At 36.2% G+C, this 17,228-nt stretch overlaps 4 protein-coding genes across 7 annotated transcripts; 3 read left to right on the forward strand and 1 right to left on the reverse strand.

The window, feature by feature from the left end:
- Positions 1 to 277: 277 nt before the first annotated feature.
- Positions 278 to 4,024, reverse strand: LOC109152661 (serine-threonine kinase receptor-associated protein-like). The gene is made up of 7 exons (XM_019300306.1): positions 3,363 to 4,024; positions 2,773 to 2,908; positions 2,404 to 2,485; positions 1,728 to 1,900; positions 1,120 to 1,257; positions 892 to 1,031; positions 278 to 707 (listed from the first exon to the last, which is right to left on the reverse strand). The coding sequence occupies exons 1-7, from the start codon at positions 3,475 to 3,477 to the stop codon at positions 436 to 438; spliced, it is 1,056 nt and encodes a 351-aa protein (XP_019155851.1). The 5' UTR covers positions 3,478 to 4,024; the 3' UTR covers positions 278 to 435.
- An 839-nt stretch (positions 4,025 to 4,863) lies between these two features.
- On the forward strand, positions 4,864 to 5,211 carry LOC109152699. Its single transcript, XM_019300352.1, has one exon. It carries the CDS (start codon positions 4,864 to 4,866, stop codon positions 5,209 to 5,211), a length of 348 nt encoding a protein of 115 aa, XP_019155897.1.
- Positions 5,212 to 7,775: 2,564 nt separating this feature from the next.
- Positions 7,776 to 9,246, forward strand: LOC109153025. Its single transcript, XM_019300750.1, has 2 exons — positions 7,776 to 7,901; positions 8,029 to 9,246. The coding sequence occupies exons 1-2, from the start codon at positions 7,817 to 7,819 to the stop codon at positions 9,084 to 9,086; spliced, it is 1,143 nt and encodes a 380-aa protein (XP_019156295.1). The 5' UTR covers positions 7,776 to 7,816; the 3' UTR covers positions 9,087 to 9,246.
- Positions 9,247 to 9,484: 238 nt separating this feature from the next.
- LOC109153024 ((6-4)DNA photolyase) lies at positions 9,485 to 13,389 on the forward strand. 4 transcript variants are annotated; one of them, XM_019300746.1, is made up of 14 exons: positions 9,491 to 10,013; positions 10,139 to 10,210; positions 10,339 to 10,419; positions 10,530 to 10,709; positions 10,789 to 10,860; positions 11,271 to 11,357; positions 11,438 to 11,536; positions 11,610 to 11,693; positions 11,775 to 11,861; positions 11,964 to 12,035; positions 12,107 to 12,220; positions 12,345 to 12,492; positions 12,572 to 12,667; positions 12,901 to 13,389. In XM_019300746.1, exons 1-14 carry the CDS (start codon positions 9,693 to 9,695, stop codon positions 13,083 to 13,085), a joined length of 1,698 nt encoding a protein of 565 aa, XP_019156291.1. In that variant the 5' UTR covers positions 9,491 to 9,692; the 3' UTR covers positions 13,086 to 13,389. The 4 variants fall into 4 exon arrangements, with proteins under 4 accessions (XP_019156294.1, XP_019156293.1, XP_019156291.1 ...); XM_019300747.1 differs by having other exon boundaries at positions 9,493 to 10,013; positions 12,405 to 12,492; XM_019300748.1 differs by lacking the exon at positions 10,339 to 10,419 and having other exon boundaries at positions 9,490 to 10,013.
- The last annotated feature ends 3,839 nt before the right edge of the window (positions 13,390 to 17,228 follow it).

The following is a 17,228-nucleotide window of genomic DNA, read 5'->3' on the forward strand; positions in this document are numbered from 1 at the left end:
GCTTTGACTTGGCATGGCTGCCCACTTTTAAGCATAAAATCGTGCTCCACATTTATTTGCATGAATACCATTACCATTACCAACCACAATCACTGTCTTTATACGTGCTTCACATCATTCTATTTTTTGTTTCGTATAAAAATATACAATAACAATAAACACCCACACACGATCTTCAAGAATTGGACAAATCAACCAAATAGCAATGCAATATTAGTTTACTATTACTATTGCTATAGCCTATAAATATAGATGTTTCACCAGCTTGGCAAAGAGGGAGGAAAAAGCAAACATTTCATTGAAACATTTTGTAAAGATCGGTCTTATTCAAACCATACCATATACTATCCTCAGAAATTACTATCAACTTACAGCTTCCAAACCAGTGCAGAACATACATAGATGGAACAAAAAGCGCTAGCTATTCTACCCTCTTCAGACATCATTTGCCTGTAACTGTCCCTTATTCTCATCAATCTTCCCTCCTTCGGCAATGTGTAACTGTTCAATCCTATTGGCCACCTCCTCATTGCCATCTCTTGTGTTTGCAATCGGTCCATTAACAGCCCAAGTCTCTGCTTGATTTTGATCCCGAGGACCAGTCTGCCATATTCTAATTGTTCCATCTTCTGATCCCGATGCAAAAGATTCTCCTCCTGGAGAGAATCGTACACAGTGTACAGGGCCATGGTGCCCTTTGTTGCATCCTGTGCACAAAAATATTCAAGATTAGCATATATCGCTTCACAAAAATGTGTCAAAAAAACGGTAGATAGCATTACCAACTTATTATAAGTAAACAGAATTCCATTTTTTAATGTTTGAGAGGCAGAATAACAAGGGGAGCGGAGTGGGAGTTTCAAGATCCTATACAAGTGCTGGGAAACCTACCAATCATTTCTCCAGTTTGAAAATTGAAGAGACGAACCCACATATCTTCCCCTCCAGCAATGAACTTGTTACCAAACTTTGGTTCCAAGGAAGCAGATTCAACATTGCAGGGCATGTCATAGCTCTTTACCAATCCAAAGCTGAAAAAAACAAATAAAATAAAATGTAAGCCAGGCAAACAATTCATTAAGATTTGTTTTCAGCATATGAGTTCAATTTGACACATACTGATTAGCATCCCAAAACTTGACAGAGCAACCATCAGCAGTCGTAATATAACGGCCGTCCTGAGATACTTCAGCACTTGTTACAGAAGATTTGGTCTCAAGGGTTTGAACAACTTCACTGCTTCTTAAATCCCAGATTCTACGTAATAACAACAAAAGTTAAATGAGAAAGGGCAAATAAAGAAACCATGACAAAAAACAAAAACTGCAATACACCATAAACTGCACCGGTATGCCCACATTACTCCAAGATTTCCAGGGCATTATAGGGTCATTAAGGGTTTAGGGAATATAAATTCACACTCCAAAATTCACATTTTGATCTCATGCTTCAGCAGCAGGAGCAGATATCCTATTAGGCTATAGTTTTTATGAAACAGGCCACTCAAATCAACCTCATGAGGTTTAAAATGTCTGTTGACCCTAGCCAGTTGCCAACATCTTTTACCAAATTAACCTAAAAACTTTTACATGCATGAGTCATAATCTATGGTTCTTGTTGGTTCATATTTCACACTTTGGGCTAAAATGTAAATATCTTGTAATCAATACAAAGGAGAAAAGATCATTAAATAAATTTAAAAAAAAAAACATATTTATTACACATACCTAATTCCACCCATATCACTGCAGGAACTTAATATGGTTTGATCACTGTGTAGCCAAGCAACTGTCCTAACTGTACCAGAACTATCAATTTTTCTTGGAGGAGCATCTGGTCGATTAAGATCAAATATGCGAAGAATTTTTTCATGACCACCGGTGAGCAAATGATGTGTATCCTGAAATGATCAATTTCAATTCATATAAAACACAAGGCAAGAGGTAATGTTTGTATCAGAAATGGCTATTAAACATAAATCCCCAAATAAGTAAATTTCCTGGCACAGCGAGTTTCCAACATAACCAGCCCCATGTAAACATGGACTTAGATATTGATTAGAGTATGCAAGGCCAGGTTGACATAGGCAAGCATGTTACTATGACCAGGAGTAAATATCTTGCATGTAATTATACTGTTTATGAACATAGTTGAGATTCATAAACACCAATCTAGTTGAGATTGAGTATAAGGATGTAATTTCTCTAATAAATTCTCTTGATAGCTAAAGTTGTGCACTTGTGTAAGAGAAGGACACTACAGTAGCATATGATGTCATTTCCCAGAGAGTATGCCTTGGCCTATGCTTGTCCTGCTTATCTCCCACTACTACCAATGTTAGGTTTCCTATCTAGGCACGAATCACGAATGTGCCAATTGTTGAAGGTAGAAAATAATACATACATCTGAAAAGGCACATGCCCGGACAATGTGCTTATGATCAAATGAGTGCAGTTCATCCCCAGTTAATGCATCCCATAATTTTCTGCAAAAACCGTCATGAAAACAGTATATATTTAAGAGAACCAAATGAAGAAGTGTGCTCAGAAAGGATGAGTACCCATTAAAACCCAAGTTAAAAGAAATGATGGCCTTTACATATTGTTTATCAATAGCTACAGATTGTTGTACTTTAATAAATGATTTACCAGCACCTAATTTAAATTGAAACTACTGAACTCTAAAATAGAAATCACCAAGGCATTAACAAAACAGTGTTGTCACTTGAGGATGTCAAATTTTAAATTTTAGAGATAAACAACAATCACTTACGCACTGAAATCAGCAGATGCTGATGCTGCACGAAGAGCATTTTTATCAAGACAGCAACTCCATACTGCACCTTTATGTCCTTGAAAGGTTCCAATCCAGTCTCCAGTTTCCCCATTTCTCAACATTGGAGTGGAATCTAAATAGATAATATAATATAATATTTGCAGGTTAAAATAATGACTGAAATGAAGCAACCTAATATAATTACAAGACAAATGTCTCCATCCCCCCCACCAAGACTAGACTCTCCTACAAGGGTACTGTCTTGAGGTAACTGCCATATGCATATGATCAAAGCTCAACATCTTATTTCAAGTTAACTGGTGAAACAATACCAGTATCTATGCAACTTGAAAGAAAATAGCTTACACAAAAATGCAAATGCACGGACATATAAAAGTATCATGCAGCTTGGTATAGGCCTAAATAAAAGGAATAATTTATTTATTTATCTAATAGTTACAATGATATGCACAACTACATTCATAAAGGAATGTCCTTTGGTGACTTGAGTCGAATTTGGCTTGCTGTTTAATGTCTCAATGCACAGCATCTAGAAAACATAATTAATACGTATGTGAGTTACCTACCTTTGCTGGCACTGATGAGGAAAAATCCATCAGGAGTGATGGGGCTGTAGAACAAATCAACAACCGGCCGGGAATGCCCGTGGCAAACAAGCGGAGCGGCAACCTTCTTATCCATCAAACAATATTCCTAATTGCCCCCAGAATATAAATATGCTAAAAAAAAAATACTTTCTTTCCTCTTTCGATCAAATATGCTATAAATAAGATACTAGCAAAATCAAAATCAACGCGGCCAAGTCCCAGATCCGAATTTCATAAAACAAGGAACGGCAAAAACAGCACCAACTGACAATTGAACAAAAAATACGCACAATTGCCTGCACAAAATCCAAACTTTATATGCTGATTTTTGTTCTTTGATGTGTTTATCCACTGTATAGAAGAAAATTGCAAATTAAAATGTAAAATTTTCTACAGATCAGATATAGATAAGGAAATGGATATGTGTATTAGGGAGATTGGCGCGACAATCAACAAGGTGGGAAACCCTAAATTGGGATTCGATCGGTTTGAGTTCTGAGTGAATTCACACCTCCAACCCTAGAAGATTGATAGATCAGAGAGAAAAAAACAAAAGAAAAAAAATATAGTAATATACAACTACACTACAGGGCTGGCTGGGCGCAAGGAAACTGCAACAGCCATTGCAAGGGTCATATATAGGGTCAAGCTGCCTTTAAAAAAAAAAATTGATAAAATTTATAATTATTCAGCATGTATTTCACTGTTTTTTGGAATAAAGTCACCATTTTTCTCGATATATATATAATTTTTAATATACATAGCTTGGTGTTTTCCATTTTAGTTTTGGTCACATTTCAATTAAAATTTGTTGAGGTAATGTAAACACATGCAAGAGCTTCTTGACATTTGTGATATAGTGTAGTATAAACGGTTTAATAATTTTAAAATAATTTGTGAAGGTTTAATTAATCAATAAATTGTGAATTACAAATAAGCCAAACTGACTTATAATCACAGTAGTGAAGAGTTACGATAACTCTCCACAAAATTATTCAATGTGGGGCGATTAAAGGGCACAAAATTATAAATTGTCATAATGGGATAAGAAGGTCGCTTAAGTATAAATAAATCATTCGTCATCACACTTGCTCTCTCATTTGATACTGAGACCAAGTTTATGATTGCAAATTTGGGCGTTGCATTATCCAATCCATGTCATCTTGGACATATGTCTATATTTGATGGGCTTCCTGCTTAGGTCTATACTAAATCTGCTTTTAGAAACGTTCCAAATATGAAGTATGAGAATGAGAGCTCAGCCCCAGTCCAGTCGGAAATATCACATTCTCTTCCACCTCCCTGGCGTCGGTATCAGTGAAAAGCAAAAAGCAAAAAGCGAAAGTAAAAAACAACTCCAGAACTGCCACGTGTAAAATCTTATCCATTTCATTTGCCAGTTGCCACACTTCAAATTCAATTCTATCCTTCTCCCCCACTCCAACTCTGCTAATTAAGCTATCTCAGATTGGCAAATATAATGGCAACTTCGTTTCACTGTTTCCCAATCATCTCTGCAGCAGCATCTTCTTCTTCTTCTTCTTCTCACGATGATCGGACCAAAGCCCAGAAACTGCCCCTCCCAAACTCCAATTGGTTCACCCCGCTTTTCGGTTGGGCATCCAATCCGGACTACATCCAACAAGCCTCAACTTCCTGCTCCGGGGCTCCCAAGTTCCAACCCGGGTGTTTCACCGAGGAGAAGGCAAAAGAGCTGAGGAAAATGACCGTAGAGACTTCCACGTTCCACGACATAATGTACCACTCCGCTATTGCGTCCCGGCTAGCATCCGACGTTTCAGGACGCCAGAACCAGAATCATCGCTGATCCAAACTTAATTCCCCGCCCGGATGCACGCAAGATCGATCAGTTAATATTAATCTCTCCACTTCAAACAAATTGAAATCTATCTTTATGCGTACGTAGTGCTTGCTTTTTTTCTGATATTTACCCAATATTTCTTTGCTTTAATTTCCAGTTACATTACGTTGTTGAGTGTTTTGTTAAGCATGATTAAGGTTCGTTGGTTGTAATCATGAATATATATTATGGTTGGTGTTTAATGTTTATGTCCTCTTTTCTAGTTCTCCGTTGTTTTCATCTTCGATTAATCAATCAATCAGATAATGAGATTGCACTAAAACATAAGTGATTGATCGAATACCAAATTATACCATGGATCATGATCTACCTTATAAGGTGAACCATTAATATAAGTTACATTTTTAATTATCAGGTTATTATTTGAGTCGGCTCACCCGAATCAATTTAATCCTATCACCATACATACGTGAATAAATTACTTGCATTATATTACACTCAAACATACAATTAAGAAGCATGGAGTTATAACATTGCAGCCATATAGCACCTTTTGTGCAGCCTGCACGTGTCCGATCCTATGTAACATGCATATAACAATTATTAATCAGGGGAATAATCGTATCGCTGCCCATAGAGCAATATTAAACATGTGCATAAATTAAATAAAATCGGACAATATTACTTCGCATAAAATATAAAGAACAAAATTGTGATAATAGTGAATGGATTATATTAATGCAAGAAGTGTAATAATGAGACATAATTGTGTAGGCTAAAATATGAGCCTTTTATACCGCGAAAAGCTCAACCAATGTAGTTAAAAATGTGGAAGGCTACAAGAATGGGTCAAAACCCACAGACGGGGAGCATAACTTGGTCCAAATCAAGCATTATGGATCCCAAGATGAGCTATGGGATGGGAAACGACCAGCTGCCTGGGCGCAAATTATGCTGTGCAACCGAATGCACCTTGCAAGGTGCATACGGTTGCAAAACGGCGCCGTTTTGGTTAAAAAAACGCGCGTCCCACTTAAAAAAGAAATCAGGTTCGATTCCCGGCAATAGCATTTTTATATATCCAGAAATTCATAACTATATAACCACAATTTCATAACTATATATCCACAATTTCATAACTATATATCCACAGTGAATGAATGAAGTAAAAATCCACAACGAATGAATGAATGAAGTAAAAATCCACAATGAATGAATGAATGAAGTAAAAATCCACAATGAACGAACTAAATATCCACAATATATGATTGAACTAAATATCCACAATAAATGAACTAAATATCCATAAATTCATAACTATATAACCACAATTTCATAACTATATATCCACAATGAATGAATGAAGTAAAAATTCACAATGAATGAATGAATGAATGAAGTAAAAATCCACAATGAATGAATGAATGAAGTAAAAATCCACAATGAATGAACTAAATATCCACAATATATGATTGAACTAAATATCCACAATGAATGAACTAAATATCCATAAATTCATAACTATATAACCACAATTTCATAACTATATATCCACAATTTCATAACTATATATCCACAATAATGCTATTGCTGAGAGTCGAACCTGATTTTTTTTTTTTAAAGTAGGACGCGCGTTTTTAATCAAAACGACGTCGTTTTGAACCGTATGCACCATGCGCATGGTACATTCGGTTGCACAGCATAACTATTGCTGCCTGGGAAGCTAGCCTCAGAGCGCACATATTGATTCGGATTGCCTTGGTTCGAACCGCCAAGAGAATTAAATTAAAGAGCACTGCTTGGGATGAACGTTGCATGTAGATCATGTATATATGTTCTCTCTTATTTCAATTATTAAAGAGATTAATTACCTTGATGCTAAAAAGGCGGGTTGGACCATACTATACGGAGTATATTATAAGTAAAGCCAGCCATAAGAAAGGAAAGAAAAGAGTTTAATTTGTTGGAGATATATTATATCATTTTGCTGTAGCTTTAGGTATCTGATCGATCTGTTGCACATGGGTTCAGATTATGTTGGATGGCTCTGATCTTCCTTAATCCCATGCACGAGTAGATGGACTGACCGACCGATCCCGACAGGTATGAGTTTATATATATATATATATATCATGTATGGTTCAACCTTCCCTAGTTCGGACCTCTTCCCCCTCCCCTTTGACTCTGATAGATCAGATGTTGCTTCAATTCATTTGAATGGCCGGTTTACTAATTAAACCCTCTACTTTTTTCAAAATATTCCACGTACAGCTCCCAACTCCGCTCCCTCCGATCCTTTCATGATCTACTTTAGTTTACATTACATGCACCACTACACCATATATATAATAATAATATAAGTTATAATTTTTTTATTTAATTAATTAATAAAAAATACCATTTATGTCGCTCTGCCTTTCTGCCTGTTACGTTGTAGTGTTGTTAGGCTAAGATTGCATGTGCAGAGAGTAGCTTCCTAGCTTCTACGTACTAAACCCCGCCCGGGGTTCATATATATATATATATATATATATTTCCATCGTCGCTAGCTAGCTTTCTCAAATTCATCCAACTCCATTCTTTCTCTCTCTCATTCTTAGATCCAGAGTATATGAAGAAGATGACGAAGCTAACAGCGCTAGTGTTGTTTCTTTGTACCATCTTTCATGTTGGCCTCTGTCGTCTCATCACTGACGGTATATATGCTACATACCCCATTTCTTTCTTTCTAGATAGCTTTCTTTTTCCATATATATATATATGCATGTAGGTATGTATGTGCAGATCAGACGCCTAGCTAACATGTACTAACGTAACCTACAGGATTAGTGCCAAATGGTAACTTCGAACGAGGCCCAAAACCATCACAGATGAAAGGAAGCAGAGTGATTGATCCTCACGGGATACCAAAATGGGTGATCTCATCGGGGTTTGTGGAGTACATAAAATCAGGTGAAAAGCAGGGTGAGATGGTGCTGGTGGTGCCCCAAGGTTCGCATGCAGTGAGGCTGGGTGAAGATGCATCCATCACAACCACTGTTCGGGTCATCAAAGGAGGCTATTACTCCCTCTCCTTCACCTTCGTCAGGACTTGTGCCCAAGAAGAACGTTTGAACGTGTCAGTGTCCCCTAACTCTGAGCCAAATGACTGGGGAATCTTGCCATTGCAAACCATGTATAGCAGTACGGGGTTTGATACTTACTCCTGGGCTTTCTTGGCGGAGTCTAACAGAGTTCAAATTGTGCTCCACAATCCCGCCCGAGAGAAGGACCCTTCTTGCGGCCCAATCATTGATTCAGTCGCTCTCAAGCTTTTGAACGCTCCTAGAAGGCTAAGAGGCAATATGCTGAAGAATGGTGACTTTGAAGAGGGACCATACATCTTACCCAACACAACTTGGGGAGTCCTAATTCCTCCCAACATCGAGGACGATCACTCTCCACTGCCGGGTTGGATCATCGAATCTCTCAAGGCCGTAAAGTACATAGATTCAAATCACTTCTTGGTTCCATCAGGAACAAGAGCCGTGGAGCTGGTTGCAGGAAGGGAAAGTGCGGTGGTACAGATAGTGAGGACTATACCAGGGAAAGTGTATGAGCTAATGTTCTCAGTTGGAGATGCCAACAATTCATGCGAGGGATCAATGGGTGTGGAGGCATTTGCTGGGAGGCTCACCCTTCAAGTGCCCTATCAATCTAAGGGAAAGGGCGGCTTCATACGAGCCAACCACCGCTTCACAGCTGTCTCAACTCGGACTAGGATTAGGTTCTTGAGCTCATTCTATCACATGAAGAGTGATCATTCTGGCTCTTTATGCGGCCCTGTGATTGATGATGTCAGGTTGGTTGGTGTTCGCCATCCAACAATTCATCACTCATAGATTATTATTATTGCAGCATTTCCAGCTTCCATTCCATCGGCCTGTAATAGAATTAATTAAGTCAAAAATGTGTAATTGTGTACTGTTACTAAGATCTTCCATTCCATGTTACAGATCAGAAGCAAATATATATGGTTTCTTTCTTTCTGCCTCTGAAAAGAGTTTGATGGTCTTACAAGTTACAAGTTAGGGGTTTAGATAAACTATATTTAAAAAAAGAAGAAGAGTAAAGATAAGGAGAGAGAGAGAGAGAGAGAGAGTACCCACGAGAGAATTGAAAGGAGACTTATTGATGAAATAAAGGAATTGCTATTTATTTAGTCTCCAGGCCAACTAACTTTTAATCAAGTCAAGGGGTTTGTCTGTATTAAGTTTAACGGCGTGGCATCTCTTTAGCCTGTCGTACCTCCTTCCCTAACCATTACGCCACGCCGGAGGGACATCACTCACAGTAGCGGTGATAGACTCGCCACGTCGAACACTCTGCTCTTCAACCGACACATTTAAGGTGAGCGCGGGAAACTTCCCCTGCTTCTATGCGACTTCGTTTTTCTCTCTCTTCAAACAACTCTTTCCGCCATTTCTCTCTCCGCACGGCGCACCTCTATGCACCCTGCCACTGCCATGGCTTCGGAGTCGTGCTCCTTGATGTGGTTCCGGAAAGGCTTGCGTATCCACGACAACCCCGCTCTCCAACACGCAGCTAATGCCTCCACCAAATGCTTCCCGCTCTTTGTGATTGACCCCCATTACATGGAGCCAGACCCAACCGCTTTCTCGCCCGGCTCCACTCGGGCCGGTTTGAACAGGATCCGTTTCTTGCTAGAGACCCTTGTTGATCTCGACTCCAGTCTTAACAACCTGGGTTCGCGCTTGTTGGTTCTCAGGGGAGACCCCTCCCAAGTCTTGATTCGCTGTTTGAAGGAGGTAAACTTCTTCTTCTTTTTTACTGCTTTAATTTTGAGTGTGGAGTTAGTGTGATCTTTCAATTTACAGTTTCAACTAATTTCATTTCATTTAAGATTGAAAGTTTGATTTTTTTGGACTTGTAGTGGAGCATAAGCAAACTGTGCTTTGAGTATGACACAGAACCCTATTACCAAGCATTAGATGCTAAAGTAAAGGTGAGAGCTTTTTAGCAATAACTTGTTTCTCACCTGTCTGAGATTCTTAGTGTGATCAGTCATCTACACTATTTACAATTGTGTGCTTATTTGGTGACCAACAAAAAACGTTCATTCTTCTTTTGTAGAACTATGCTTCTGTAGCTGGAATAGAGACTTTCACTCCTGTGAGTCATACCCTATTTGACCCTGCAGACATTATACACAAGGTAGCTAAGGATTTAGTAGTTTATTGACAATCACATTCCCTTTCATTTCAGTTACTGACACTTTAATTGACTGTAAATTCACATCAATGTTTCATAAAATGTTTGGATAGAATGGGGGAACACCACCTCTTACTTACCAATCATTTCTTAAACTGGCTGGGATACCATCTTGGGCTTCATCCCCTCTGTCAACATCGCTGTCTTCGCTTCCCCCGATTGGCAATTTGGGGAGTCTTCAAGTCTCAGCAGTCCCAACACTTGAAGAACTTGGCTATGTTGACTGCAGTGAGGTATGACATTATTAGTTTCTTTTCTTTTCAACTTCTTTTTAATTGGCAGAATTTGTAGTAATAAGAGCTTCTTGGGCAGGATGAGAGGACATCTTTTAGAGGAGGTGAATCAGAAGCATTAAGGAGGTTGAGAGAGTCAATTGCTAACAAGGTATGCCATAACACTGAAGTTGGATTAAGCGATGGCTTTTCTAAAAACACAAGGCATATCATTATGGTTACCATCTTGAATTAGAATGTCCTTTTTCCAGACATTGACAAATGGCATCAGCATCTGCCTGTGTCTAAGCTGTTTGTCTGTTTGTCTTTGGACTGCTCAATCAATACCATTACTGTGGGCTAATCTTATTGCTAAAGAATAGCAATTCTGCAATAAGATGCCAGACACCTGGTTAGCCTGAAAGTCTGCATTTATAACTAAAGTTTTTCATCTTTTTCTTCTATTTTAACATTCATGCATTTCTGAAATCAGAAATTCTCCTACCCTTATCCAAATGAATAAGTACTTTTTTCTTTTGCTCAGTTGTGCTGAATTATGGAATCTATTTGTTCTTAATGCAGGAATGGGTAGCATATTTTGAGAAACCCAAGGGCAACCCATCTGCATTTTTAAGGCCAGCCACAACTGTTTTATCTCCCTACTTAAAAGTGAGTCATATAAAATTTGCAAAACTTTAGCATTTTCCTAGTTCATTCTAATCCATTTCTTGTTTCAAATTTGTCGGAAGTTTGGCTGTCTCTCTTCCAGGTATTTCTACCAATGTGTTCAGGAAGTTCTGAGAAGTGTTAAAAGGCATACATCTCCACCTGTTTCTCTCCTTGGACAGGTCAGTTTTGGTTGCTAATATGTAGTTGTAGGTCTTGTACACTTGTGTGATTTCATGTTTCAACTTCTTTCAGTTGTTGTGGCGGGATTTCTTCTACACAGTTGCTTTTGGCACTCCTAGTTTTGATCGAATGAGGGGCAATAGAATCTGCAAGCAGGTGATTAGTAAATTACCATGGCTTGTATCTTTAAAGCAACAACGTTGTGTGTTTGCATATAATATTGCTTTTGTATAATAGATACCCTGGAAGGAAAGTGATGAATTGCTAGCTGCTTGGAGAGATTCTAGAACAGGATTTCCTTGGATTGATGCGATAATGGTCCAGGTTAGATGTTACGGGTAGATTGCTTTGATTGTGGAAGCTAAAGTTGCTCCTTCACCCAACTTACAATCATCAACCTTGTTTGGTTCATTCTTATTTCCACAGCTTCGGAAGTGGGGCTGGATGCACCATCTGGCTAGGCATTCTGTTGCATGTTTTCTGACTCGTGGAGACCTGGTAATCATTTATCTTTATCTGTACTCCTCTAGACTTTTTGTGTTTTTTAATGTCTATTACTATGCTGGCAGTTCATCCATTGGGAAAAAGGACGTGATGTATTTGAGAGGTTACTAATTGATTCTGATTGGGCAATCAACAATGGGAACTGGATGTGGCTGTCCTGCTCTTCATTTTTCTACCAAGTACGATTCTCTGCTACCAACTATCAATATATATATATATCATATTTTCTTGTTTTCAAACGGTATTTGTCTTTCATTTGATCTGTAAATAACTATATGATTACATAAGTTATCTGTAATGAAGTGTTGTTTTCACTTTTCACTTTTCTTCCATCCCCCAAAATTGCAACTTCTTTGCTGTCAGTATCACCGCATTTATTCTCCAATCACATTTGGGAAGAAGTATGATCCTGATGGGAATTACATAAGGCATTTTCTCCCCGTATTAAAAGGTATTATACAAGGGTAGTAATTAACTTTTATTGGCTAAAATAACTTTTTCTTCTCCTTAATATTTCCTTTCAATGGCAGACATGCCCAAGGAGTATATTTATGAGCCCTGGACTGCTCCTCTATCCATACAACGGAAAGCAAAATGCATCATTGGAATAGATTATCCAAAGCCAGGTTGGTCATTTTGCCACCCATCTGTATTACATTACATATATGTTTCTATAATGGTCTCTAGGAATCTGGTTCAGGCATATTCAATTGCTTCTGAGATTGTGGGTACTGTAGTAATACACTTTTTTTGGTATGCAATGCCATGGAATGTAATTTTTTTTTTTTTTTTCCTGCATCATATCGTTCGTTAGAGACCACTATGATCAATGTTGATCCTTTCATCTTCTGGGTGGCAGTTGTTTCGCACGATTCAGCTAGCAAAGAATGCCGTCAGAGACTGGGTGAAGCTTACGAGTTAAACAAGAAGTTAGGCGGCATGGTGAGGGATGAAGAGTTAAATGAACTAAAGAGAAGAGTGGAGGAGCAAGATAAGTCCATGGAGTATAAAACAAAGAGGCAAAAGCAAACATTGATCGGTTAAGGTCCATAAAATATGCATCATTAGATTGATTTGTTATGGAATCCATAGCTAGCCGCCGTCGCCCCACCTACACGGCGGCGCTATGTATAAAAAGTTATTGATCCATTTACCTATACGTGTTTATTCTGTCGTTTTCATAGTGTTTCTTTTACTTTCAGACTTTTTGTATGGTTGACTTTGTAAACTCAAGTCAAATAGATAGTTAGCTTTCAATGGACTTAAATCTTGGCTTGAGGTTGGGGTAAACGACTTGGGCTAAGTCAACCAACCACACATTTTTTTCACACGTAAATTGGTCTAACTGTTCTTCTCATCATTCAATACACGTTTGAAACTTCATAGCATTCTGCTAATTATGGAGTATCAAATATGGAATTTATTTAATATTTTTCATATTGAACTAGCTACAATCTAAGTGTTCTTAATTTCGTTGATTTTTTAAAGAGTATAAAGGAGCTACGTAGCAGAATATTAAATGTGTTATCATGGACAAATGTGTAATAAGTGATGCTATTTCTGGCGTAGATACGAACTGGCGGAAAACAAAATGTATGAGAATTAATTTTAAGGTGTGTTAGTTGACACCAATGTTTTTAGTATTAGATATAGTCGTGCATGGTATACTTGGGAGGTATATTTAGAGTGTGTTTGGTTCGCACATGAGAATCGAAATCGGAATGAGTATCAAATACTTGGTAATGGTAATGAGTTTTGGTAAAAGTATTTAACATGTTTGGTAGTAGGGTGGAATATGAATGATTACTAATAATAGTGCTTGAGAATAAATAAGAGAATGAAACCCTTATTTTTTTTGGGTATGAGTTTTTTAATTTATGGGGTATTCGAAACTCATAGTAATGTTCTAAAAACCTATTAACTAAACAATAACAATCACTTTCATATACATTCTTATGGGCAGAACTCATCAACCAAACACACGGCAAATTATGCTATGCGCACGGCGCTAAAACGGCGTCGTTTTCCGTGAAAACGACGCTGTTTTAACTAAAAAAAAAAAAAATTGTTCGAAACGCTGTTAACGCCGTTAACGGAATATTCGTTATGAAATTATGAATATACAGTTATGACATTATGAATGTACAGTTATAAAATTATGAATGTATAGTTATGGAATTATGAACTTACAATTATGAACATAGAGCTTCGAAAATTATGAATGTTCGGTATGGAATTATGAATATACAGTATGGAATTATGAATGTACAGTTATGGAATTATGAATGTACAGTTATGAAATTATGAACATAGAACTCTGACATTATGAACTTACAATTATGAACATAGAGCTTCAAAAATTATGAATTTACAGTTATTGAATTATGAATGTACAGTTACGGAATTATGAATGTACAATTATAGAATTATGAATGTACAGTTATGGAATTATGAATGTATAGTTATGAAATTATGAACACAAAGCTGTGAATATATGCTCCTATAACGAAGCGGTTTGAAATTAAATTAAAAAAAAAAAAAAAAAAAAAAAAGATAACGGTGCCTGACCGTGCCCATGAAGCACGCTGGGCACGAGCCCACAGCATAACTATCCCCAAACACACCCTTTTTAATTGTACCAAATATTATTCGCACGATGCTAATAGTATCCAAATAGCATGCATAATTAGTACACTTCAATATCTAAGTTAAAGTCGATATGTTTTATGGGGTTGACACAACATGGGCAAATTATTGTGTGGACCATGGTCCATACAATGTTATGTGGACCATAACAAAAAGTACATTTTTAATATACTAAATGTACATTATTTTTATATTGAATGTACATTATACAATATAATGTACACTCAGAACAAAAATAATGTACATCCCCTGAATATAATGTACATTATATTTGTATTGAATGTACATTATTTTTATATTGAATGTATATTATTTTACAGTATACAAAATATGGTTCACACAAATTGTGTAGACCATGGTCCACACAATAATGATTGCACAACATGAACCTACAAATTATGAGAACAAATTGGAGAAAATAAATAGGCTTGAAATTATTATTTTTTAAGTGGAAATCGTAAGGTAAAAAGTTAAAATCACCTTTTTATTGTTGTGATTGATAGAAACTGGCGGAATTGCAATAGTTATACTGTGCAACTGAATGTACCATGCGCATGGTGCATACGGTTCAAAACGACGTCGTTTTGACAAAAATGTGCGTCCCACTTTAAAAAAAAAAATCAGGTTCGATCCTCAGCAATAGCATTATTATGGATATATAGTTATGAATTTCTGGATATATAGTTATAAATTTCTGGATATATAGTTATGAATTTATGGATATTTAGTTCATTCATTGTGGATATTTAGTTCATTCATTGTAGATATATTTACTTCATTCATTCACTGTGGATATATAGTTATGAATTTATGGATATATAGTTATGAATTTCTGGATATATAGTTATAAATTTATGGATATTTAGTTCATTCATTGTGGATATTTAGTTCAATCATATATTGTGGATATTTAGTTCATTCATTGTGGATTTTTACTTCATTCATTCATTCATTGTGGATTTTTACTTCATTCATTCATTCATTGTGGATTTTTACTTCATTCATTCACTGTGGATATATAGTTATGAAATTGTGGAAATATAGTTATGAATTTCTGGATATATAGTTATGAATTTCTGGATATATAGTTATGAATTTCTGGATATATAAAAATGCTATTGCTGAGAATCGAACCTGATTTATTCTTTAAGTTGGACGCGCGTTTTTTTAACCAAAACGGCGCCGTTTTGCAACCGTATGCACCTTGCAAGGTGCATTCGGTTGCACAGCATAATTTGCGGGCGGAATTGTCACTTGTGGAAATTAGTCAATTAGGTTCCTTCGTCACTTGAGTTACTTTTTTGGTAAATGATTATACTTTAATTATCTTCCTAGATCCTACATTACTTTAACTATATTAAGTCTATATATCGAATTGTCATGTCTTTTGTACCTTCATTGTCACGGAGCATATTGGGCCTATGCCATCACTGTCATTCAACACCGTATAAATTATTTTTAATGGTAAAGTTATATGAATATTTTTTTTTACCGTGACGTCTTATTTCACCAAAAAAAAAAAAAAAAAAAACAACAACATTTAGAACCTTTAATTTGTAAAATAAGAATTGTATCTATGCTAAATATATTTATCTTATGCGGTATGACACTATGACTTGATTTTATAAGACAAAAAATAAAAAATAAAATCTTGCATTATATAAATAATAGCTAATTAAAATTGCAAATTGATGTTCATTGATGCAATGATGCATAGTATCAAATTAAATGTGACAATTATGATAACATTTTATAAACAACATACTTTATGAGTGAGAGATAAATTATGTACATTTTGTATCATTCATTCATTGATGGAATAATTAACAAGGTGCATAGCATCAAATTAAATGTGACAAATGTTCAAAACAAATCATTTCTCAATAATACAAATATTGTATAATATGAGGTATCTTGATAATTTTAACTGATTTATAATTTAAGAAACATCTAATTAATTTTTTTTTTTTTGAGACTTAAACTATCTTAACTGTTTCGTATCCGATTTAGCATACCAATTGCATTCTTTCCTTAACCATCAACTCTAATTTGATTCCATAAACCTTAAGTGAGTCATCTAAGAGATAATAAGTTTCACAATATTCTCCATTAAAGTACTACTCATCCAATTTGCTAGGTTGGTTAGTAGTTTAGTACGTAGGTTCAATCGATAAGCTTTCTATAGTTCTAGATTGATTTGAAGTTGACCAATAAGGTGGCTAACTAAGCTTGGCTAGTATTAACATAATTTAAAATTTTCCTTTCCAATTTTGATTAAGAAAGATAGGTAGTGGCTTACAGATTTTACTTTACTCAATTAAATTTTCACAATTTTTTCTTATTTTCTTTCTACAAACATATATTTCTCGTTTTCTAAATCAAGTACATTTTTACCAACACAATCAAAACAAAAACGTATTGGATATAATCAATTAAAGCATGATGGATGTAATGGGTTCCAATTCATGCTGCCCTCATGCAACAACGTTACCACAAATAATAAATGCTAAAAATATTAAGAATTAGTGATAGTAGTAAGCA

The sequence above is a fragment of the Ipomoea nil genome, unplaced genomic scaffold, assembly GCF_001879475.1.
Source record: "Ipomoea nil cultivar Tokyo-kokei standard unplaced genomic scaffold, Asagao_1.1 scaffold2480, whole genome shotgun sequence".
Taxonomy (NCBI): domain Eukaryota; kingdom Viridiplantae; phylum Streptophyta; class Magnoliopsida; order Solanales; family Convolvulaceae; genus Ipomoea; species Ipomoea nil.